A 17,531-nucleotide genomic window follows, 5' to 3' on the forward strand; every position below is an offset into this window, starting at 1 on the left:
CATTCCCTCACAAGTTCTCTCGTATTTCACTCACTTGGCTTTTATTCTCTAATAATCTTACCAACTCTTGTTTTTTACCACTTTGTCTTCTGTCCTTAAGTTGAGTGTCAGATAGACCCTTTTGAATCAAAGTACTTTCAAGTATTGTTTAAGATACTACAAGGAACCCTATGGAATAACTACCACACAAATACTAGAAGCAAGAGTTTTAATACATAGATGAAGGGAGAATGTGTTATGTTACGGTGCTAAGCACTAAGACACAAATTAGATTCTTAGATATGTTATGGAACTAGAGTTTAAAGTAATAAAGAAAACTAAGAGTACGAGAAAAAACAGTTATAGAAGATGTAAGGATTTAGTATTACCCTTAGGGGAAATTCAAAAGATGTTCCTACCAAATCTATACCCGTTCTACGTTGCGCTTTATAGTAAAGATGAAGCCTTGACACTTGATGATATATGTAAGTATGAATGCACATTTGTTGTAAAAGAATGATTATATATACTGCCTTTAAAGAGTTTAGTTCTTGCATCGTAGTAAGAAGAATAGTTGAGCACCAAAAGGTAAGTACTTTCCCAATTAGTAGGTTACTTGTTTAAGATTGCTTTCCTTGGTTTCATTTCTTTCTTTTCTCTTCTTTTTTTTTTTATGATGTAGGAAACATAAATTGCAAGGAAAGAAATAACTAATGGTGATATTGATGCTCAACAGGGACTATAAACGAAGAGAATTATAGGTTGTTGCTTTTTGCTTGGATCAATGTGTGAGACTTACTCTTTTTTTTTTTGAATAAATGAGCAAAAGAAACAGTGCAAAAAATAAATAAATAAAAGTGTAAAAGTAAAAGATAATAGGTTTAGATAGAGCCAAAACTCTGATATCTATTACCTTAGTTTTAATCACAAGTTGGTTGCGGGTTAAGTAGGAAGAGTTTATCTAAGGATTAAGTTTTTGGTGCTTACTGAAATTGTGTGTGGTTTTGATCACATTGTTAATCATGGGTTCCTCATCACTAGGTGTACCTTTTAAGTACTGCAACACACTATGTATAATCTACAAATGAATATGCGTAGGTGATGTGAAATCCAAGATCAACCAATGTGATCAGGAACTCACACAATTTCATTCAAAGCACCAAAAAAATTTGATCATATGAAAACCTTTCCTACTTAACCCTTTATCAAGAATAATAAGAACTAAGATCACTAGAAAATGAAAGATTAAAAGAAGAATGGAAGAATACTATAAGGAATTACCTTAATAAGAAGATCCAATCCTTATTCAACAAGAAAGATAAAGATACCTTTCTTGAATAAAACTCACAATATTATTTGTTTTAATCTTGAATCTTACAATGAAGACTTGATGGTCTATTTATAGGATAATCCATGTGAATAAAAATCTCCTAATTTTAAACTATAATTACATAGAAAATTAATTAAAATTAAAGTCTAAATTCTTAATTAGGTGCAATTACATAGAAAATTAATTAAAATTAAAATTTAAATTCTTAACTAGGATAGATATGGTCTTTCTTATTTTCTTGGTCGGTTGCTTCCTTTTCTTTTCATTTCCATCATGTACTTGAAGCAAGTTGATGAGACCATTATGCCCTTAAGTTAATTGGTCGGGTAACTTCTTTCCTTGGACTTCTTTAGTGGATCCAAGCTCATCTTCCTTATTAATCCAAGCTTGGATAAAGAGTTGGAGAGCCTGTTGTAATCCTTGAGTTTGGCTCCTTGTTATGGGCCCACTTGACATGATGTCTCTTTCAAGTGGCCCAAGGTGATCCATGCTCACATCAGTAGGTGTATTTAAAAACTAAAACAAATGTTATATAACATAGCATATGGTAGACCTTGTATTAGTGAGATACAAAAGCTTATCAATAACTTTTATGTAAGAATTAATATCTACAAGAAGAGAACCGTCCTATCAAGATAACTTATGCGAAGAAACATAGGTGTTACTACTAGCTTAAACCCCAAGAAACCAGTATCTTGTAATAAGTCCAAACTGTATTTTTGTTGACAAATATTAATACCTATATGAGACCATGTCACTTTAAATCCCCAAAAGAACTTTAATTTACCAAAGTCTTTGATCTTGAAGAAATCATATAGATAATATTTAGCTTGCTGAATTTGGTCCATTTTATCACTAGCCAAGATGACATCATCAATATATATAATAAATATAATAAATAAAGAGTCGAAATATTTAAGAAACAAGAAAGAATCTGATCTTGCTTGTACAAAGTCTTACTTCTTCAATGCATTAGTGAGCTTAGAGTGTCATTTCCTACTAGTTTATTTCAATCCAAAAAGTTTTTTTTTTTTCAATTTAGATAGCTGATTCTTTTGAGTAGCTTGAAAACTAGATAGAAGTGTCATGTAAATCTCCTTACAGAAATCCTCAGGCAAAATGCATTATCTATGTCCAGTTGGTGTAAAAACCAACCCTTGGCAACAACAATTGCCAACAATATTCGCTCAGTGGTTAACTTAGCAACTATTGAGAAAGTATCTAAATAATCAACACCAGATTGCTAAATGTAACCTTTTGCAACTAGTCTAGTTTTATACCTTTCAATAAAACCATTCGTTTTTTTTTTTTGGATTTTATATACCCACTTACACCTAATTAGCTTCTTATTAAAAGGTAAAGTGATTAATTCCCAAGTTTGATTCTCTTCTAGTGCCTTAATATCAATAAGCATTCATCTTTCTACCAAGGGAATTGAATGGTTTGATTATAGGTTTTTAGTTCTTTATCTTGAGAGACGATAAGTACAGAAGTTTTATGGGAATCATTGATTTTGATGTATAAAAGGATAGGACAAATGCAATGAGGAGTTGATATATTGGAATTAATGTGGCATAACATATAGATAATAATCCTGTAAATGAGATAGTTGCTTTTTGTAGGCCTAGTTGATCGTCTAGGTGGTTAAGTAGAATGGTTATTAGCATTAATAAGATCTGTATTGGTATGAGGGCTACTATGAGTGTTGCTAAATTCAATTGCATGATTATTTGAAAAAATAGAACGAGATAAGGGAATATTACTAGGGTTGATTTGTTCACTTAAGCTGGCATATTCTGCATTATATTGACAACTTGAAGACCTAATTAAATCACTATTAAATTCTATTATAGAATCATAAGTATGAGGGAAAATAAAGCTATTTGAATTTATGGTTACAATGGAAGAAAAATGAAACATATACTCAACAAAGTTAACATCTTTGGAAGCAAATACCTTTTGTGACTCAAGATCATAAACTCGAAAACCTTTAACATGATAAGCATATCCAAAGAAAAGACACTTTGTGGCACGATAGGCAAATTTTGATCTTTGAGGTTCAATTGTTGACACATAACATATATATCCAAATGTATCATGATGCTGAAATTTTAGAGGAGTATGAAATAAAAGCTCAAATGGAGTTTTATTGTTGATGATTGGAGAAGGTGTACAGTTGATTAAGTATGTAGCATGCAATGCCAATCTATCTAGAATTTCCTGGATAAATTGGCTTAAAATCATAGTGATCTTGCCACGTTCATAATGTGTTGATATTTTTTTGTCCATCACACTATTTTGCTATGGTGTATATAAGCAGGATATTGATGTAAACTCATTTTCCAGCATATAATTCAGGGATGCTGAATCCTTTTCCATTATCTATCCAAATGCATTTTATTTTTGCATTAAATTGTGTTTCAACGTATGCAAATAAGTTGGATACAATCTTCCTCACTTATACCTTAATTTTCAATAAAGTACAACCATGTATATGTACTCTTGTCATCAATAATGATTAGGAAATAATGACGACCATATAAAGAAATAATTGACAAAGGACCATAAATATCAATATGTATTAGGTCAGAACAATGAGTATTTATTGAATTACTTATGAGAAAAGATGGTCTCTTTTATTTAAAAAAATAACAAATGTCACATATAAAACAAGAAGTAATGGACTTGTCTATTTGACGAAGTGTTTGTAGTCTTGGTGAAGACTAATGATGACCACATAAAGAAGTAATTGAAAGAGGACCAAAAATATCAATATGTAATAGGTCAAAACAATAAGTATTTATTGAATTAATTATGGAAAAAGGTGGTTACTTTTGTTTAGCAAAATGACAAATGTCACATACAAAGGTTGAATAAAAAGTGATGGACTTGTCTATTTGACGAACTGCTTGTAGTCTTGGTGAAAAAGAATGATCAAGAAGAAAATGCCACAAATTTTTATTATCAATTACACAAGAAACAGTAAAGGAATTTGATTTTACAAGATAATTAACAATGTGGTGAATTCTTGGTCTTTTACAACTTCAAGATGATATATAGTCTATGTCTATCTCTAGTTAAACCAATCATCCTATGGTTGTGAATGTCCTGGGTAATACAATAGTTGTTATAGAAGATCAAACAATATTTTGAATGTTGAAGTAAACAACTAATTATTATGAGGTTGAATGAAAAATATGGTACTAATAGGGCATTATGATGAACAAAAATAGGTGACATATGTACATCACCTATATGTGTGACTTTTACTATTTTAGAATTTTGTAACTTGAACGATTATCTACTGGTCTATATAAGACAAAAAACTTAATAGAATAGACTATATGATCTATAGCCCCTAATAATAATGCAATCATCTAACTATGACATTGCTATATGAGAAAAAGAAAGAAAATGTTACCTGAATCAGATGTGACTTGGAAGTTTGCAAAGTGTGTTAATATGTTGTATACTGACTATATTAACTATAAAAGTTGTTGTTAGCGGTTGAATAAAAGCTAAAAGCTTATTATAATGATTTTTGGTGAAGGAAAAAGGTAATATTTCTGAATTACTACACTTATCATTGAATCTTACATAAGAATCAGCCAAAGGGATTTTGTTTCTTTCACATGAGTGATTGCTTGATTAATTAATACATTTCTTGGCTCAGGTTTGTTTCTAGGTGGATAACCATCTTTTTTATAGTATTTATCCACTGTATGACCTAGAAAACAATAATGTGTTCACACTGGCCTCTTAGTATTATCTCCTCCATATGTTTTTTTATTTCTCCATAATTATTGTACACATTCAGTCCTTTTTGTTGTTTGCCAATTATTTTATTTGCATATAAATTATTTGACTCAAATTGTTGTACAAAAGTACAATATCTAAGCTTCTCTCATGTTGCAGTACTCCCATGTTCCATAAACCGAATCGTCTTTATTTGGAATCAGAATAGGTCCATCCATATATTTAAGTCTATTTTTCAAGATTAAGGTCATTTTCATTTACATTGACTAAGAATGGAAATTATTAACTATGAATATTGATGTAGTGAGCTGGAGCAATGGACTTTCATTCAGATGAATATATAATGGATTTGCAAGAGCTTCTTCTAACTTTAATACATCTGGATTAATCGATGTAGCATCCATGGCAAAGTTTTTAACAAATTCTTGAATATTCAGATGCTAGGACGAGTTAATCTTGACTTTAAGGTTTATTTCTTTAAAGTCGAACACAACACGATTAAAGAAATTACTTTAGCTCTAATACCATATCAAATTTTACAAGGTATTTACACTGTAATCAAGAAAAATGAATTAAATTTGAGAAAGATTTGGTGAAAACTAGAGAAAACAAGAAGAGTGTTCGAGAAGCTTAAAGAGAGAAAAGAGAGAGTAACCGAGTAAGAGAAATTGAAATTTGTGAAAAATGAATTTTCATCATGTCATTAATGAGAAGTAGAGAAGTATTTATATATGAAAAATAATTACAGAATTTGCTAGTATTTATAGCTAATTACATTATCAACCACAAATTATTATTATTTTATTTATTACTCTAAGAAGTTCAACAAAATGACTGTGCAAATCAAGTGGTTCATAAAAATTAAGCCTTTGTATTTAGTGAACTTGGTAATTGTGAATTAGGTCCTTAATAGCCTAATACTCCATCTTATTGAAACTCTTGAATTTAGTTGTCTTGAATACAAACTCCCTCGCATACTAAACCCTAAAGAAGCTCGCTAAGAAAGTAGTTAGAGCCAAATTGTACGGGCTTTGTAAAAAGTAAATAATTTTTACATAATAAAATAGCTAATAAAATAATGTCACATGTCGGTTCTAATGATACTTGACAAATGTACTAATGGCGTTAATAAAAATTAATTAAAAAAGAATTAATATAAATTTTAAAATAAAATGATGAAAAAAATAAAATAAAATTGTACAATACCAAATCGGATTTAAAAAATAGTTTTGCGATCAAAATGATATTTTTGTCTAAAAAGAAACATAATATGAACAGAAATTGCAATGTGACCTCAATTAGTATCATCCTCAAGGATTTTTCCATTAGAGAAGGAGTCAAATCCTTGTTCTTACTTGCAAAAGCCTGTTTTTATTTTCTCCCAGGCCAATATTTGTGCTTTGCTGGGATTTTTTTAATTCCTTCATCCTTCGAAGCATCTCCTTCTTCAGTGGTGAAGAGGATTCCAGATGCTTGCTAATCTCTTTGCCATCGCATGCCCATTACCTTAGAAATTATGGGAGTCTTCTTCCTCCTTTGTACAGATCAATAGACCCTGATAGCAAGCTGTAGGAACTTTTATTAGATTTATCTGGTTCTCAGTGACATTAATATCTACAGCTTTTAGGACAAAATCTCACCCACCTTCCAGGGCTCTTCAACATACGTTACAGAATCTGTTCTCGTTTAAGAATCATACCACACTCTTTCTTTCCATGCTCCGACCTGCCATACTGATTCTGACCCAGAAGGCAGAATCATTGAAATCAACTTCTTATGAAGACATCGGGTTGACATTCTTTTAGTTTAATCAATGATCATCTTATGCTCCAACTACATCTATTATATATTTTCTTTTCGTAAGCTTCGTGGTTCAAGGAGCATATAAAGGCCTGAGGATTCTTCTTTACTAGTTTTCCAGCTATTCCCTAGGACTTGCTGAATAGTCTTAAATGGAAGAGTTTTATACTCTTTTTTATTGATGATTTTATCTTTTTTTTATATTGAATTGTTGGAATATTTTTATATTCGTATTTAACTCTAAATATTATATTATATCGTATTAAAACTTTTAATTTAATATATTAATTTGATATAATATGATAATATTTTTTTTAAAATGACATCAAAAATAGAAGAAAAGGGAAAAAAAAAATATATGATGCTTGAAAGGGGATGGAAAGTTTGATCATCGTTTATGCTTGCATCTTGTTTTGAATTAGAAAATTAATTTTAGATTTTATCAAAACTAATAAAATTTACTATTTGTAAATGATTTAACATAATCTTTTAATTTACTTGAGACATAACTTTTTCTTAGAACACAAAAAAGAGTAAGATTGTATTTTTTTTAATTCATTGTGGTTATTCAATTAAGATAACTTAATTACCATAAAATTTATAATTATCTATAAATATCATATCTAAATGAAATTCAATCTATTCACTATAATCCATCAATATATTACTAAACTAAATTTTAAATTTTATTGAGTTAAATATTATAAATAAGGTACAATTAACTTAAAAAATATTTATAAATTGACGAAATTTATATTTTAAATAAAATTACCTTTACTTCATAATTCTTCATGTATCACTTTAATTTTTATAATTCGATTTAGAAAATTTAAAGAAGATTACAGAAGATGTTATTTTCTTTTTTAATTTAAAAAAAAACAGAGATATCAATGTTTGCATATAAGTTTGAATTTTGCTTTAAATCTATTGGTGATCTTATTGAAAATATTTATAAAATATAAAATAGATAGTATCTCCATTAATATACATAAACTAATAGAGTACTTCTAAAATTATACATCCTCCAATCTATCTTTAAGAAGAAAATATGTATATGAATCTTTTTCATCCTTAATCGTGTAAATTATTAAAGTGTAGATAAAAGAAAGTTATTCTTGAACAACCCCTTTAGAAGTAAAGATGAATATGTGGAAAAATTAGTGCAAAAGGAACATTTTGACATTCTCTATTGACAAGGTGAGATTTAAAGTTGAATTGCAAGTGACTCGAGAACCCATTTCCATTTCTGATTTCAATTGTACAATAGAGAAGCTATCAAACCCCATTCCCAGATAGCACCTCCACCAGCATCTAAGGTCAAAAGTTAATACACTGCCAGCACTGCCTACCTTAAAATTTTTGCCTCCCTAAAACATTAACTTTTTGTACCATTTATAAAATTTTAAGCGGACACATCAGAGAATGAAACATTACTCTGGCCCCTGTGGCTGTAATTCGATATTGGACATTCTACCATGGCCTCTTTCCACCAAGGGGGACAGCATTGGATCCTGATATCAGACCCCGGTTCCCGAAACTCCCTCCCCCTCGTCCTTTGCTCCGAAAGTTTCCCCCAGATCCTAAAAAGCAAGTTGAATCCAAATGTCGCAGGCCATGAACAGTATATTCAATTTGAAAATCTAGATATTCAATTAGGACACAAATTACCTCCAAAACTGGAACCTCCTAACCGAGCCAAGGCAGATAATGCTGGAGGGACAATCTGTCCTGCTTCTTGTAGGATCTTGATCAGGTCCCTAGCAAACTTTGCATTGGCATGTGTGAAGAAGGTAAAGGCAGTTCCCCTAGCTCCTGCACGACCAGTTCGACCAATCCTATGGACATAATCCTCAAGGCTGGATGGAAAATCATAGTTGATCACACATTTTATGTCCTTCACATCTACAACAAATGAAAAGGGCAGTTAGGAATCCAAAGAAAATACCAGTTTGGGATTTTCATAACAAAAAACAACACACTGCAAAGCTGTTATCAAGCCACATAACCTAAGCTCAAGATTAGGACAATGAGTTGACTGACTAATCATATTTATAAAGGGAACATGGGATTCTAAATTAATAACTACTTCTTCACTTAGTTTTTACTCCACAAATATCAAGTTAGCAAACCTAGCAACCCATACTGCTAAGGGGAAAAAAAAAGAACAGAGAGAAGGAGCCAATTTGAGCAGTCCATCACTCAGCTCAACTCAATCAATTTCAAACCTACAAGAATGCAAACAACCCCTTATCCCTGCATCCTACGATCTGAACGATCAATTTAAGATAACACATTCATAAAGAAGATGTGCCCACCTTAATGTTGCAGGGATAAGGAGCAGCTTCACCATCACCACTTCCATATCCAACAAGTGTACACGAGTCAACCAGGCTGCCATTAAAACACCAGCTCCCATAACAGTGGATGGGCAACAATGCTTCGACCATGTTACTTAGACACTCAGTGATAGGAGCCATGCTCATCTAGTCAATTGAAGCAGAAAATACCACCCTAAAGCCAGCATTCTAGTTTTTACCACAGACATGAAATTGAAAAACAGGTACCTTTTCTGACCTACATGATCTACCACCTTCTGGGTACCATAAAGGACTCCCTCCCAAATCCAGTCTCAGATATGGAAGTTAATGGTGCTCCCAGTGTCCATGTAACATGAAATCTAAGCAGATTAGTTTGACAGGAAACTGTACTGCAAATAAGACAATATGCCTCTTAATCCTGCAACTAAATCCATTCAACTAATATATCATGCTCATGGGTCAATAAAGGAGAAGTTGCAGTTGAAGTCATTTTGAGCAATGACACCTTCCTTTGCAAACTGCACCCAACCACAAATTATTTTCCCAGGAAACTGGCAGCAGCCAGGCGACTCGCTTATCTTCACAACATCAAGTCCTAAATAAATAGACTAAGACCCCTAACACACAGTGCTCCTACCAAGACCCCTTGCAGCTACATCAGTGGCCGTCATTATAGGGCTCCTGCCACTTTTAAATTCAGCCAACACCCAGTCTCTTTCAGCCTGGTTTTTATCACCATGAATGGACAGAGCTGGCCATCCATCCATCCTCAGCTGCCTTGTAACTTGGTCACACCCTTTTTTTGTTTCCATAAATATGAGAATTCGACTCCCGTCCATCACTTCTCTAAGCAGATTTATCAGCCTGCAATAGAAAAGCATAATATATAAAAAAACAGGAGCCAGAAATATCATCCTTCCTCTATCATCAGTTACAAAGACAAACCTATTGTACTTCTCCATGTCAGTTACAACTTCAACAACTTGGTTAATAGATTGGTTTGCTTTCAGATCTGATGATCCAATGATTACCTAAAAATCATAACAAATCGATAACTCAAATGCACGTTCCAAGGAACATATAAATGGATCAGACAAACTCAGGGGCATTTCAAAGTTCAATAGAAACCTTATATGGATTGCGTAAAAATTGCCTTGCTAGAGATTCAACCTCCCTTGGCCATGTGGCACTCCAGTATAATGTCTGCCTGTCTGGTCGGATCTGTAAAAGTAAAATAAAATGGAATAAAGCCTCCTGTTTTAAGATCTAAAACTTTTTTCTCAGATAAAATATAATGAGCTAGGTTTTTTTTTAAAATAAAAAGTAATCAGTATATTAACAGGTACCAACAAAAAACAGGGGTACCATCCATGTACAAAAATTTTTCATTACAATTAATAACTCAACGACATTCCTAAAATCCTCATCACAAATAATGTTGTAACCTAATAGAATAGACCCAAAAAATTCAGCCATCTACCTTTTAACTTAGAGAAATTGCATTCCTCACCCTTGAAAGCTCTACGATTCCTTTTTTTCTATAAAACCCAAAAAACCGTTAAAGGGATCGCAGTATCTAATTTATTTCTAACATTAAGACCATCCCAAGCCCAAATCTCACCTATCACCAACCCAGCAATGACCCACTTAATGCCCAGAACACCATGCACAAAGGTCCACAATCTGTCGGCAAGAGGACACCAAAGAAGGTGGTTGCAAGTTTCCTCCGCCTTCAAACAACCATAACAAGCATTCACAAAAATACAGCCCTTCCTCTTCAGCATATCAATTGTTAAAATCTTTTCCAGGCAAGCCTCCCAAGCAAAGAAAGCAACACGAGAGGAGGCCTTTGTTTTCCATATTTGTTTGGCAGGAAAATGGCTTTTGGCATAATGAGCTAGGTTATTCTATGATATGAAGAAATTAAGGATAGCTTAATCATTTTCTTTTGAAATAAAGGATAGCTTAATCATAAATCTGCCATTGGAAAAAGAAAGATGTAAGAGAAAGAAAGAAACCAGAAATAATCAAAATGTACACCAAAGTCACTGATACTAAGTAATTTTCAAGCAAATTTCATATGCATATCCACAAGAGAGCCATCTATTATCTCGTATCATATTACCATATGGGTGTGTTTTGCCTTAAGCTTTAGTACGAGGAAGTTTTGTTGACAACCTACAGATATGACATCCAAAATTGCAATAATAGTCCTATCAAAGAAGCCAAATGACAGTCCCCAGAAACCCTTAAATCACACAGCAATACTTGCAGAGATGAGAAGCTGGATCCTCTAGGGGAAAATTCAAATAACCCCACAAGAAACGTAATCGAAAGTGTAGAGAACATAAAGGTTTCAAAGCATACTCAAAACAAAAAACAAAAAGAATAACTATCCTTGTCTAAAAGAAGTAAAAGCGTCATCATTAAACAAGGTGCTCAAAAATGGTGCAGATAAATATTTTAACAAAAAGAAAATATTAACAGAGTGTTTGAGAATTTTATTTTGAGAGTTAAAAGAGGGTAAAGAAAATAGAGTATTTACGAAACTGTTTGGGAATTTGTTAAGAGTAAATTAAAGCCAATTAGAATTCATTGGAAGCCCTCGAACCATTCTAAACTCTTATTTATCAATCCTCCAAATTGTGTATTGGGAGTTAGAAAGACTCCATTGATATTTTAGATCTCAAATTTCTTAAACACCCCAACACTCGAATAGTATTTAACTTGGCCACAGGAACAAAAGTTTCCTGATAGTTAACTCCATATGTCTGCCTAAATCCTTTTGCTACTAACTTTACTTCATAACGTTCCAAAGATCCATCTGAGTTGAACTTTACGGTGAAAACCCACTTGTACCCAACAATCAGATTTCCTTTAAGCAAACCAGTCATTTCCCACGTACCATTCTTATCTAAAGCGTCCATTTCTTCAAGAACAGCCTTTTTCCATTTAGAAATTTAGTGCTTCCTGTTTAGATTTAGGTAAATCCACACTTGACAACTGTGAGACAAAAGTATGGTAAGTAGATGACAGGTTCTTATAAAATACAAAATTTAATAAAGGGTGTTGAGTACATGATCGAGTTCCTTTTCTAAGAGCAATAGGGAGGTTTAGAGGGTCAAAATGTACTTGTTCAATGGGAAAAAACTTAGGTTCTAGAGACTTAGAGATTGTACCTGATTCTTCAAATCCTGATATCGGATTAGATTCTTATCTTTGAGGAGACATAACTGCATCTTTCTTACTTTGAATTAGATTTCTTTTAGTGTAAGTTTTTCCGAACAACCTCTCATCATCGAAGCATGTATAATTCATTTTGCTAGTGTCTTTTTTGTGTTCAGGCACTAAGGTTGGTCTCATGTTTTTCTTATCCAAAATATCAAAATTAAATATTGCAGTTTCATTACTTTTCTAACTATCAAAAATATTTTCTTTTTTAAACATCGAGTCTTCATTTTCTTTCTCCCCCCAAAAATGAAGACTAAAAAAGCTTTGTGATTCAAGGAATTTAATATCCATCGTGATAAAATATTTTTTTTTTGTAGGATCAAAACATTTATACCCTTTTTATATAGGAGAATACCCTAGAAAAACACATTTTATTGCTCGTAGATCTAACTTATTCTGTTACGATTATGTATACGAACGAATGCAACACATCCAAAGACCCTTAACAGTAAATCTGAAGTTAATCAAGACATTGAGAATGATTTTTTGAAAACTGTTAGAGGTGTCTAAAAGTTTAAAACTCTTGATGGCATCTTGTTGATTAAATATGTAGCAGTAAGAATTGTTTCTCTCCATAAGTATTTAGGTAAATTATTAGTAAACATTAAAGACTTAGCTACTTCTAAAATGTGCTTATTTTTTCTGTCTGCTACCCCATTTTGTTGAGAAGTATTATTGTAAAAGCTATGGTGAACAATTCTTTTTTTCTAAGAACAACGATTCTAAGATTTGATTGAAATATTTATTCCATTATCATTCCGAAACATTTGAATTTTTGTTTAAAGTTGAGTTTCAACCATAGTATAAAAATTTTTGAAAACATATTTTGCTTCAGATTTTTCTTTAAGTAGATAAGTCCAACTTAGACGTGTATGATCATCAATAAATGTTATAAACTATTTTTTTCTAGAGTTGGTTAATGTTCTAGATGGTCCCCACACATCACTATGAATAAGAGAAAAGGGAATAGATGGTTTATATGGTTGAGTAGGGAATGATGCACGATGGTGTTTAGCTAAGTGGCAAATTTCACGTTGCAATAATGATAAATCTTTATTATGAAACAAGTTTGAAAATAAATATGTTAAATATTGAAAGCTAGGATGACCTAACCTATAGAGCAATACCATTATTTCATCACTAATAGAATTAAAGCATGTTCCAAGATTTGAAGATTTCAATTGCTAACACAAAGAATTTCCATCATCAAAGTAATAGAGACCTCCATGTTCCCTAACATTGCCAATCATCATCCCCGTATCCTGATCTTGAAATTCACAATAGTTTGGAAAAAATTTAGCACATCTTAAGTTTCAAGTTATTTTACTGACAGTCAAAAGAGTACAAGAAAGATTTGGAACGTGAAGAACATTGTGAAGAACAAGAGTGTTAGAGATAATAATTGACATTTTCCCAGCAATTGTTAAGAGTGAGTCATTGGCGATTTTAATTTTCTGATTGCATGCACAAGGATTATAAGAAGAAAACAATTTAAAACAACCTGTCATGTGATCCATGGCACCTGAATCTATTATCCATGGGTAAAGAGAAATAGTTGACACATTAAAGACGGCAGATTGAAGGTAGTTACTTTTCTGAGCTAAGGAACAAGAGGAAGGTACAGGATTAGAAAATTGTGTGGATTAAAAAAGTCTATACCGTTGTTCTAACTGTTTCTTACTGAATGAAAGTGTTGCAACAACAGATTTTATATTCCCATTTTCTTCGAGATTTGAATACGTTTCTCGGACAGCATCCCACACACCTTTCGCAGTGGGAAGAAACAAGTATGTTTTCCCAATTGAAGCCTCCATGGAATTGATCAACCAGGCCACTACAAGGGAGTTTTTTGACTTCCAAATCTGCCATGTCGGATCTGTATTTTCTGACTTTTTCACCTCACCGGTGAGATAGCCAAGTTTGCCTTTGCCATTGACCACCAACTTAATAGATTGCGCCCATTCCAAGTAATTTTTTCCATTCAGTTTGTGAACGGTTAATTGTATTAGGGAAATTTCAATTTCGTTGGAGATTACAGATCCCGACAGTAACAACATCCCAACGTTATTTCCAGGAGATGTGGTAGTGGAACTGATGTCACTTATCCTCATTGTTCTAGGCACGGCTGCTTGTGCCATCAAAAAAAAAACTGATAAAAAGAGAAGGATTTAAAAACGAAAAATTTATTCAGACCAAGCTAGCCGAACTGACTCTAATACCATGAACGCATACAAGAAAAAGAAGTTTTTTTTCTTCTTTATTTTTTGTTATTTTCAACAAATACAAAATGCTAAATTTATAGAGTTTTACATCCATATTTAGTCTTCTTAATTTTAGGAGTAAATAACTATATAATCAATAGCAGTAACTTCTAAAAATTACAGTAATAAATCATAAAGATATGCAATAATAACTCCTATAAATCTGCAATAATAAATCTTAAAAATATGCAGTAATAATTTTAAAAATGTGCAATCAATTTTTCCATATCTCTACACTATTCTCTAAAAACTCTCGAACATACGGTAGAATATGAAAATACAGGCAACAGATGTACCTGAGACACTACTTTCCTTATTTGAGGCTCAAATCCCATATCCAACATTCGATCTGCCTCGTCCAACACAAGGTAAGTCACTCTTTTCAAGTTTGTGTGTTGGGCTTCCAACATATCAATCAGTCGACCAGGGGTGGCAATGACAATTTCAACACCTGGAAACACACAAAATGGCAAGTATTGAAATCATTAATTTAAAAGTATAGATGTGAGCATAAAAAGAAGGGGAAAACTTTTAAAAGGAAAACTCAAACCACCTCGTCTAAGATCACGAATTTGCGGTCCTTTAGGAGCACCGCCATATATACAAGTAGTTTTAATATTAGTTCTTAATCCAAACTTCACGGCTTCTTCTTGAATTTGAACAGCCAACTCTCTTGTTGGTGCTAATACTAATACAATAGGGCCCTCACCTTGCACTAATAGTTCGAAAAAAAGAATAATGTTTACAATCAATAAATGCTAGAAAGAAACATAAAAGCTTGAAATTAATATAAAAGCACCAGTACAAACCCAAACGAGGCTGCGCACTAACGTGTACCAAAGCTGGTAGCAGATATGCCAATGTCTTCCCAGAGCCAGTCTCAGCGATGCCAATCAAATCTCTGCCCTTAAGAGCCATTGGCCATCCTTGAGCCTGAATTGGTGTTGGCTCACGAAAACCCAATTTTGCAATTACTTCGAGAACATAATCTAGCATACCAAGTTGCATCAATAAACTCAAAAATACAACTCCTAAATCAATAATTCAGGCGCACATACGCATTCATTTGAGCAAAGAGAAATACCCGGAAAATTTGCTTCTTGAAACAAGCGGATTGGCTTTGGAACATCATGCCCTTCAACTGTAATATCCCGCTTGGCACGGTACATCATAGCTTCATGCTCAGACATCGCACGAACTGAAGGAGATTCAACATAGAAGTTCTTCTCAAAAGGAACCAAGTTCCCGAACTCCGGCCTCGGAAGAGACACGCGGTCCAACTCCCCTCTCGCCGAACCACCACGACTACCTCCTCTACCACCACCTCGACCACCTCCAGGGTATCCTCCTCTTCCTCTAGAGCCCGATTCGGAACCTCGGACACCTTCACGGCCTCTTCCGCTGAAGCCACCGCGACCACCCCTCCTGTCCCCAACGTGACCATTGGCCACACGTTCACCACGGCCGATGCTAAAACCGCCAACAGGTGGCTGGAACGTCGGGTACGCGTGGCCGGTAGCTGGTACAGGCCCTCTTCCCGCAAAAGGAGGATGAGGGCCTCCGCCTCTGTAGGGAAGCGGTCCGCCACGGCCATAAGGAACCGCAGCGACGGCGGTGCCCATCCCACCGCACACTGCCAGCGAAGGTGGAGGCATCGACGGCGGTGGACCAACTAGATCGCTGTAGCGGTACGACGATAACAACATTACCCACGAGAGAAAACAAATTTTCAAAAGACTAAGAAAATGCTAATGGAAAAAATCAAGAAAGGATGAATCGGCAGATTCGCTTACCTGCGACGCTGGCGGTAAGAGTTGGGATCGGCATATCTGCGATCATAGGGGTTCATGGTGGCAATTACCGAGATGCTTGGCAGAAGGTAGAGAATACGGGCCGGGGTGAGAGGCACCTAGGGTTTGAGTCTAGAAAGATAATTAGTCCCCAAATAAGTAGAAATTCACTTCTACAAATATATTCATAACACCAAAATATCTTGCCCTACACTTGCAGGTTGATGCACCAGCACTTAAGCCTGGCGGGTACTGTTCTAGAGAAAGAAGAGGCAGCAAGGAGAAATCTGTAAAACAGATAAGTCATTTAAAAAAAAAAAAAAATGAAGAATAATTTTCTTTTTCTACAATCATGAAAAAAGAATAATTAAAAGAGGCCAATGATCCTGATTTTCATCAAATTTCATTAATTTTATATGATTTTCAATCTCCTTTAGTTGCCTCTCTTGAATTTTTGTTTTTTATAAATCAGATTTCGCCTTCTTACGAAATTCATATGCTATGTTAAGTTTTCTATTAAATTAATGAAAAAAAAAAATTAATTGTAGCTAAAAGAAAGTAAATTTAGGAAATTTTTACTTAATCTCAACAATATTTTGTCCCAAACCTACTCAAAAAGGAAAAAATAAACCAAGAGACTTGATTTCATATACAAAAAAACAACAACAAAGCAAAAAATCTTGATGATATTGTTAAAGAAGAATTTTATACTCGAAACAAAAAAAAAAAAAAAAAAGATAAAAATTACATAAGAGTATAAGAATACTGTATGAAAAGATTGAAGATCCCAATAATTAAATTTAAAAGAAAAATTAATTACTTGTGGTTTGAGCATGCATAATTGGTCCATCATTATGATGTGGTGCATATATTTTATAACTAAATAATTGATTTAGTATTTTTTACTTGTGGTTTGAGTATGATTGTAAAGTTATAAAAACTACTCTTTCACCTTTGCATATAGAACATAGAAATGAAACTACTTATAAAGAGAATGAGATTATTCTACTAAGTAATTTTCTTTAATGCAAAACAAGATAAAAGAATGATAGAACAAAAAGTTCAA

At 33.2% G+C, this 17,531-nt stretch overlaps 1 protein-coding gene across 3 annotated transcripts; it reads right to left on the reverse strand.

Moving 5' to 3' along the window:
* Positions 1–8,068: 8,068 nt before the first annotated feature.
* Positions 8,069–16,755, reverse strand: LOC110810117 (P-loop containing nucleoside triphosphate hydrolases superfamily protein). 3 transcript variants are annotated; one of them, XM_022036188.2, is made up of 10 exons: positions 16,469–16,753; positions 15,760–16,355; positions 15,485–15,664; positions 15,229–15,390; positions 14,972–15,126; positions 10,312–10,404; positions 10,129–10,214; positions 9,821–10,047; positions 8,534–8,767; positions 8,069–8,445 (listed from the first exon to the last, which is right to left on the reverse strand). In XM_022036188.2, exons 1-10 carry the CDS (start codon positions 16,522–16,524, stop codon positions 8,336–8,338), a joined length of 1,899 nt encoding a protein of 632 aa, XP_021891880.2. In that variant the 5' UTR covers positions 16,525–16,753; the 3' UTR covers positions 8,069–8,335. The 3 variants fall into 3 exon arrangements, 2 of the variants coding, with proteins under 2 accessions (XP_021891880.2, XP_088067147.1); XM_088211021.1 differs by lacking the exon at positions 15,229–15,390 and having other exon boundaries at positions 16,469–16,755; XR_015816222.1 differs by lacking the exon at positions 8,069–8,445 and having other exon boundaries at positions 8,629–8,767; positions 9,181–10,047; positions 16,469–16,754.
* Positions 16,756–17,531: the final 776 nt, after the last annotated feature.

Source organism: Carica papaya, chromosome 9, assembly GCF_054855325.1.
Source record: "Carica papaya isolate Zhongbai chromosome 9, ASM5485532v1, whole genome shotgun sequence".
NCBI lineage: Eukaryota > Viridiplantae > Streptophyta > Magnoliopsida > Brassicales > Caricaceae > Carica > Carica papaya.

What these genes read in the sequence shown, in the direction of transcription:
- LOC110810117 (XM_022036188.2), bottom strand. Translation starts at nt 16,524, where the DNA reads ATGAACCCCTATGATCGCAGATATGCCGATCCCAACTCTTACCGCCAG. An exon ending in TAGTGCGCAGCCTCGTTTGG is followed by an intron (nt 15,391 to 15,484) that starts GTTTGTACTGGT and finishes TCGAACTATTAG; the next exon opens with TGCAAGGTGAGGGCCCTATT. An exon ending in AGGAGGTTCCAGTTTTGGAG is followed by an intron (nt 8,446 to 8,533) that starts GTAATTTGTGTC and finishes CTTGCTTTTTAG; the next exon opens with GATCTGGGGGAAACTTTCGG.